Source organism: Leucoraja erinacea, chromosome 24, assembly GCF_028641065.1.
Source record: "Leucoraja erinacea ecotype New England chromosome 24, Leri_hhj_1, whole genome shotgun sequence".
NCBI lineage: Eukaryota > Metazoa > Chordata > Chondrichthyes > Rajiformes > Rajidae > Leucoraja > Leucoraja erinaceus.
Window position 1 is genome coordinate 15400753 of NC_073400.1, and position 7863 is coordinate 15408615.

The window sequence follows — 7863 nt, forward strand, 5'->3', positions numbered from 1 at the left end:
GTTCGTAAAAGGAAACGACTTCAGAAAATTAACTGCTGGATCCTACTCACTGCCTTCCTTGCTCAAATCCACACACAAGGCAGTTCTGTATTTCACATTTTTTTTAATGTTGTCTCCGATAATGGTTTTACACAATTCAGTATTTAATTGCCAAGTAATTCAGTAACCCTGACATTCATGTTGAGTGACTCGGGTCACATCCTGTGCATGACTCAAATACAGTGCACCAACGCAGACAACTGAAACATTTATTCCAAAAATAAAGTTGTCATCTTTCTTTCAGATTTTTTGTCCTTTCTGAAAAAAAGACACAAACTCTTGGCTCCACGGCTCTTGGGAGCTTAATGATTATCTATTGATTCTGGGTGTTTGAAATTTAGAAGTGTTAACATTGAGACGGGTGGCATGTTGGTGCAGCGGTAGAATTGCTGCCTTACAGCGCCAGAGAGCCAGACTCGATCCTGACTACAGGTGCAATCCATATGGTGTTTGTATGTTCTCCCTGTGACTACATGGGTTTTCTCTGTGTGATGCTGGGGGAGAGACACACAGAGATAGAGCTGTGTCTCTGTATACCCCCCTCCGACGTTTACCCCTCTCCCCCAGTGATGCAGTGCTGGCTCGAAGGGCCGAATGGCCTACTCCTGCACATATTATCAATGATCCGGTTCCTCCCACATTCCAAGTACGTACAGGTTTGTAGTTTAATTGGATTCTGGAAATTGTCCCTTGTGTGTCGGATAACGAGAAACGTAAACGGGTGTTCAGGCGATTGCAATTACTGATGGTCCCCGAGCTGCTGGATATTTAAGATATTCATCTTTAGTAAGAGCTGAGAAAAGGAAACAGGGTAGTGCTGTTCGATCCATATATATTGACAAATGACCGAGATTCAGTAGATTGTGATTTAGACTAAGAATCAGTTTGGAAAGAGCAAAAAAAAATGTTAGTGGGAGTTAATCATAAATTATAATGTTGGACACAGCAGAAATCAGGGAATTAGAGTGCATGTAAAAAAGGTGAGAAAATAAACTTTTGGGACTTTATTCGTCATCTCGATCAAATAATTTTCTGCTTTATCACTACTAATTTAACTTGTCTAAGTGAAAAAGCAGAAAATAATTTCACTGTGCATTTGCGTATGTGACAATAATGCACCTTTAAACCATTGTTGTTTATACAGTGTGTATTTCAACATAGCATCTTTAATTTTACCTTTGTGAATTATGTTCTGTACTTTGACCCCAGCTAATGCTAGCCTTTGTTTCCTCTGCCTATTCATTCTGCCAGCTACTTTTGTAACTTTCACTTCCTGCTTTGTTTCTTCCTTTCGGACTTATTTCAGCTGTTCCAAAGCCCTTTCCTCAGTATTTTAAACCCTCCCAAACAACTCCAGTAACACCTCCCCGAAGAGCAGGCCCAGTAACTGACCGGCTTGCAGCAGTTATGCTTCATGTACAGATTATGACGACTTCAAATGATAAATAACATCTTGCTGTACCATTGATTACTCCCTCTGCAGCGTCCCAATAGATAGCTTCCAAATAGAGAGAGAGGAAGATGGAAGGGGTATGGGCCAGGGGTGGCGTCGGCAGCCCGGCCTGGTGATGTAGGTCAGTAGGTCTGGCCTGGAGAGGCGGTGTTGGCCTGTGGGGCCACTCCATCCACCATAACCAAGGTCCATTGTAAAAAAGTCCGTAACACGAAAGATTGACTAATTTAACATTTTAAAGAAACTGCTTCACCCATTCTGTACACAGAGCAAAAAGCTCTTTCGTGCTATTGCAGCTCAACAATACTCCACCTGTTTCCATCTTGCTCTGTCTAGAGTACCTGCATTTTCCCTCACCACTGCCTTCTTGCTGCCCTGCAAGAATATCCCATCCTCAATGCCAATGCTACATCCTGTTCCTTAAGCCAAGTACCAAGAGCAACTTTTACTGAAGGCAAATAAAACAATTGGTAGTAAATGCTGATATGATAATGTACTTAGTCATACATGTATGGCCAATCTTTACAGATATATACACACATTCAATAAAGTACAGATGTCAAATGGTACATTTTATCTTCAGGCTTCAGTCATCTTATAAATAAGATTACATTGAACATGACTACACCTTAATGTCTAAGAAATGCTCAAGACTACAATTAAGTCAAAATATTGCACATTCTGTAAAAGCCTAGTTAAATAGTGAATACTGAGGAGGTGAAAGAGAATATCTATTTTAACAGCAGAAGTAATAAAATGATTTAAAAACAATCAAACAACCATGATTTTTGCATTTTATGATTTTGGCAATAAAAATATCTGACTCCAACACATTCTAGCCACCCACCATTCTCTGCATAGAAAAATGTTGCCCAATGAATCTTATCTAAACTTTGTCCCTCTCACCTTAGAACTATGCCTTCGAAACTGTGACATAGAAACATAGAAACATAGAAATTAGGTGCAGGAGTAGGCCATTCGGCCCTTCGAGCCTGCACCGCCATTCAATATGACCATGGCTGACCCTCTCACCTTAAAATTGTACACTCTAATATTTGCTCTCCACCCTGGTAATAGGGTTCTGACTGTCTACTGTATCTATGCCTCTCTTCATTTTATATATCTCTAATCAGGTCTCCCTAATGTATCCATAAGCATATTTTATACACTTCTATCATGTCTTCCGAATTTCAGAACTCAGGGATAATGACCAGAGTCCATGCAGGCTTTGCTCAAAATTCCAAACCCCAGTATTGTTCTGGATCAAAATCAACCGCTTAGAAATTCAGCAACATTATATACTGAATTTCAGTTCGATTGACTTTAATCAGTGCATTTAGTAACAGGGATCAAGGATGTACCTCTAAATACAATGTACCTGTGATACTGTCCTTTGGTGAAGGCACCACTCCAGGTTAAGTTAGCTAAAACCCAACGACAAATAGCGACACAGTGCACCGCGGTAGCGTTGCTGTCTTACGGCGCCAGAGACACAGGTTCAATCTTGACTACGGGTGCTGTCTGTGCAGAGCTTGTACGTTCTCCCTGTGACCCCGTGGGTTTTCTCTGGGTGCTCCAGTCTCCTCTCACACTCCAAAGACGTACAGGTTTGCAGGTTAATTGGCTTGTGTAAATTGTAAATCGTCCCTAGTGTGTAGGTTAGTGCTAATGTACGGGGTGATCGCTGGTCAGCGCGGACTCGGTGGGCTGAAGGGCCTGTTTGCACGCAGTATCTCTAAACTAAACAAAATTCCACCCGTGTGTTTCAGTAACTTAAAGAAAAAAGTGGCAACAGGCTATTTAATTGAATTTTTAGATCTGTCTATAAATCCCCAATAATTTAAGCACTAGGATTCCCAAATGTCTCCTCCTTTCCTCAGTTTTTATTTTTTTATTAAATCCATGGGTGCAGATTGGATGACATCACTTTGCCAATGATTAAACTGAATAGTGTTGTTCACTTCATTTGTTCCTGTCCTTTTGCAGATTACATCACCCATATTTCCTGACCTACAGACATCTGCAAACTAGCATAGACCACTCTGCTATTTATCCAATTCACAAAGAAATATTGTATAACATTAAGTTGTTGAACGAGATCTCTGGGGAGAAAGGTTTATCACATTTTGCTGAACAAATGCAGGCCATGCATCTCCAGTCTTGAGGTTCTAACTCCCAAGCAACACCAACAAATCAGTACACTGTCTCTTTTTATTGATTACATCTTTAGTGTGATCGATAATATATGTTTGTCTGGGCTGCATACCAATAATTACATTTCAAGCCCAACACTATTAACATGAAATGATCATTAGAATGCTGCCTTGCTGTGCATAAATTGGTTACTATACATCCTCAAAATAGATAACAGTGAGGATATTTTTGAAAGATGTGATACTTTGAAAGATACAACATGGAAACAGGCCCTTTGGCCCACCGAGACCACGCCGAGTCGCAAACTATATTATAAATTGTTGGTAATGGAGACTATACATAACAAATTCCATGCAATGTGCAGCAACCCTCGTTTGTTTACGTTTAGGTTAGAGATATTGCAGGGAAACAGGCCCTTCAGCCCACCAAGTTCACGCCAATCATCTTAGTTTAGTAATACAGCACAAAAACTGGCCCAGTGAGTACATGCCGACCAGCGATCACCCTTACAATAGTTCTATCCTGCACACCAGGGACAATTTGCAAGAGCTATTTAACCTACAAAACCTGCACATCTTTGGGATATGGAAGGTACCCGGAAAAAACCAATGCGGTCACAGGTCGAACATTCAAACTTTATACAGGCAGCATCCATAGTCAGGATCCAACCTGGATTTCTGGCGCTGTAGGGCAGCAACACTACCGCTGTGTCTCTGTGCCGACAAGTTCTCTGTCCGTACTGGTTCTACGTTATCCCATTTTAGTTTCTCCTATCGGCACGCGAGGGGCCAAACATGCATTTCTTTAGGATGTGGGAGAAGTGGCTCCTTTAAACCAGGACTGTTCCAGACTCTGAGACCTGCCATTGTCTAGCTCGGACTGATGCCGCTGAGAATGTCACTGCGATTTGGGGGAGGGGAGGGGAGAGGAAGGGAGTGTGAAATGAAAGAGAATAATAGATGCTGTATAGCAGAAGGTTTAAAACAGCTTTTCTTATCCTTGGAACATCCAAAGCAAAATATATTGCATGTAAACGCCACAGGGAATGTTATCGGAGATAAGAATGTAAGCAGCTCTGAGATAATTACTCTGAGTTGCAATTTTTCCAAACCAATTTTTTTTTAAACTCGTACAATACTCACAGGGACAAGACAGCAAATACAATCGGAAGAAGATTCCTGACCCAAAAGGTCGAGTGTCCATCCCCCCCCCCCCCCCCCCCACAGATGCTGCCTGACCCGCTGAGTTGTTTGTTTTTTAAGTAAATAAAGTAGTGTAATTTCTTCAGAATGTCAGAGGATGAGGTGAGACTTGATAGAGGTATATCAAATTTATGAGAGGAATAGACCATTCAGGATCAGTCAGGACCATTTTTTCCCCAGGGTGGAAATGTCCAACGCTAGAGGGCATAGCTAAAAAGGTGAGTGGGGAAAAGTTTAATGGATATGTGCAGGGCAAGATAGTTTTTACACAGAAAGTGGTGGGGTCCTGGAACACATTGCCAGGGATGGTGGTGGAGGCAGGCAGATACAATAGTGGCGTTTAGATAGAAGCTTTTAGATAGAGACTTTTACTTGGAAGCGGGAGTGCGGGGATTAGAGGGATAGGGATTACGTGCAGTTGAGATCAGTTTTACAAACATTAGGGCAAAGGGCCCGTTCCTGTGCTATACTGTGCCATTAAACACAAAATGCTGGAGTAACTCAGCGGGACAGGCAGCATCTCGGGAGAGAAGGAATGGGTGACGTTTTGGGTCGAAGAATGGTCTTGACTATTCCTTCTCTCCAGAGATGCTGCCTGCTGATGTCCTGCTGAGTTACTCCAGCATTTTGTGTCTGTCCGGTTTAAACCAGCATCTGCAGTTCCTTCCTGCACATTTCGTCTGCACTGTTCCATGTTTATCTGTTCTCATTGAATTTGTTTCATTTTCGTTTAATAATCCGTGATGCAATTGCAGCACAAACCTCAGCTGGGGAGTCTGGCGGGAATTAGGACCCGGCACAGATACTGGAAGGGTTTGCTTTACCAACACAGCTCTTAAACTGGAATATAAATACTAAAGAAGGCACTTCGCTTGGAGTTTGAAAAGTTGGCGGAGGTGCCCAGTGTGGGATGTTCGCGCAGTGCTCGCTTACTTACCCCAGCGTGCTGATGAAGCCATTGACCGAGCCTTCGGAGTAAAGGGACACGATATCCCCGACATGTAGAAAGCTTGACATTTCAGACATGGTTCCCATTCACGCTCGCCGCAGTCTGTGCCCGGGACCATTCGCAGCGGGGCTTGCAACAACAGAAGTCTTGCAACCAAAGTTTGACGCCCAGAGTCTCTTTCTTTAAGCGCTGGAAGGCAACTCTGCAACTTTCCGCCCTGACATCTCCCCACCCTCACCGTCAACATCCACCCCCTGAGAGCAAAGAGATCAAAAACTCGGCTGCAAGTATTTGCATGAGCGCTCCCAAGTCAATGTGGCCACCTGCGGCCAATGGAGAGGCAGAAATGTCATACAGGAAGTTTTGGTGTGTGCTGCAACTTCTTATCAGCAAATAGCTACAGCCCTTGTGTAGAAAACACAGCCAGATCCTCATGTGATTTTGCAACACTACATAGAAATACACGCTTTGTCTTGGAGGGGTATTTCCAGGGGAAGATAGAACTCAAATGAACTACAATATTTAACACGAGACCACTGTTTTGGAAGGAGACGGGCACGTATTCAGCAAAGTTGTTGTCCAATGTTCAGCAGTGCTGGTCTTAAATTAAGACAGAAAGCGGAAGGTGTTTGGGGAAAGTTCAACGTTGCCTCAACCCACCAAGCGTGGTTGTAATCAGTTCAGGACGCGGGCAGTTACCTCCCCTCTTATTGACATTGTTTTTCCGGGTTCGAACAAACAAATCGAGCAACAATTAATGAATGGGAAATCTATAAAAATAAAAGCCATCGCATTTATTCGTCTCTGAATGTCTTTGTTGTGTCCCAAATTAGCTTACTGTATACAGATTGCCGATACAAATAAAACATCACTAATTGATTTTTTTAAATTACTATTTAGATACAGGCAAAGACAAGGAACTGCTGTTTTATACCAATGAAAGGCACAAAGTGCTGGAGTAACAGCGGGTCAGGCAGCATCTCTGGAGGGCATTAATGTGTGATGTTTCAGGTCTTCAGACATTTTTATTAAAAATACTACATTTCAAATACAGGTATCGGGATAGGTAAGGTTTAGGAGGATATGGATCAACTGCTGGCAAATGGGACTGGGTAGATGGGGCATCTTGGTCGGCATCGACAAGTTGGGCCGAAGGGCCAGTTTCTGTGCTGTGTGACTATAAATCGCTGAAAACTTAGAATTTATCCGAAAAGTTCCCAATTCTAATAAAAAACTAAATGAGCAATTAGTTCCTGCAACATTTGGTGTTTGCTCAAGATTCCAGCAACAGCAGTTTCTTTCATCACCAAGTTAATTTTGGCTTAGAGCGTTGTATATTTTATATCCAATTGTCAGGAGTGCCTTAATATCTTGCAAAACATGCGCAAAACATGCAACTTGATTATTTTATTAGAATTTTGCAAATTGAAATATCTTGAAATATGTTGAATGATTTTATCCCAAGGCATTGTCCAATCACCAATGTTCCTGTCTGATGAAAGGTCTCGACCTGAAACGTCACCCATTCCTTCTCTCCAGAGATGCTGCCTGTCCCGTTGAGTAACTCCAGCATTTTGTGCCTATCTTTGGTGAAAACCAGCATCTGCAATTCCTTCCTACACCAAGGTTTTATGCTTCAGCATATTTGTTTATGATCTGGTTATTCCAAAGACATTTACTTTTCTTAGTTTAGTTTAGTTTATAAATACAGCGTAGAAACGGGCCCTTCTGCCCACTGTGTCCTCGCTGACCAGTGTTCACCCCAAACTACACTATGTTTGGAATGTGGAAGGAAACCAGAGCACACAGAGAAAACCCATACGATCACAAGTAGAACGTACAAACTCCATGCAGACAGCATCAGTAGTCAGGATCAAACCTGGGTCTCTGGTGCTGTAAGGCAGCAACTCTACTAATGTGCTACTGTGCTACTCTTTTATTTTACATTTAATTTGACTCCAGCATGTGCTTTCCCCTTTTTGTTTGGTTATTAAATTTAGTTCAGTCATACATAATAAGCATGATTTTATAATGACTCATGCAGTCATCTCGCTTCTAAACGAAAT

General features: G+C 42.1%; 1 protein-coding gene across 1 annotated transcript in view; it reads right to left on the reverse strand.

Annotated features, from left to right (window-relative positions):
* itpr3 (inositol 1,4,5-trisphosphate receptor, type 3) overlaps nucleotides 1-6579 on the reverse strand; it is a 184131-nt gene extending 177552 nt beyond the window's left edge. The window contains exon 1 of the mRNA XM_055654564.1: nucleotides 5786-6579. Within this exon, the coding sequence (XP_055510539.1) occupies nucleotides 5786-5883 (98 nt within the window). The 5' untranslated portion in view covers nucleotides 5884-6579. The remainder of the gene's footprint in view (nucleotides 1-5785) is intronic.
* Between the last annotated feature and the right edge of the window lie 1284 nt (nucleotides 6580-7863).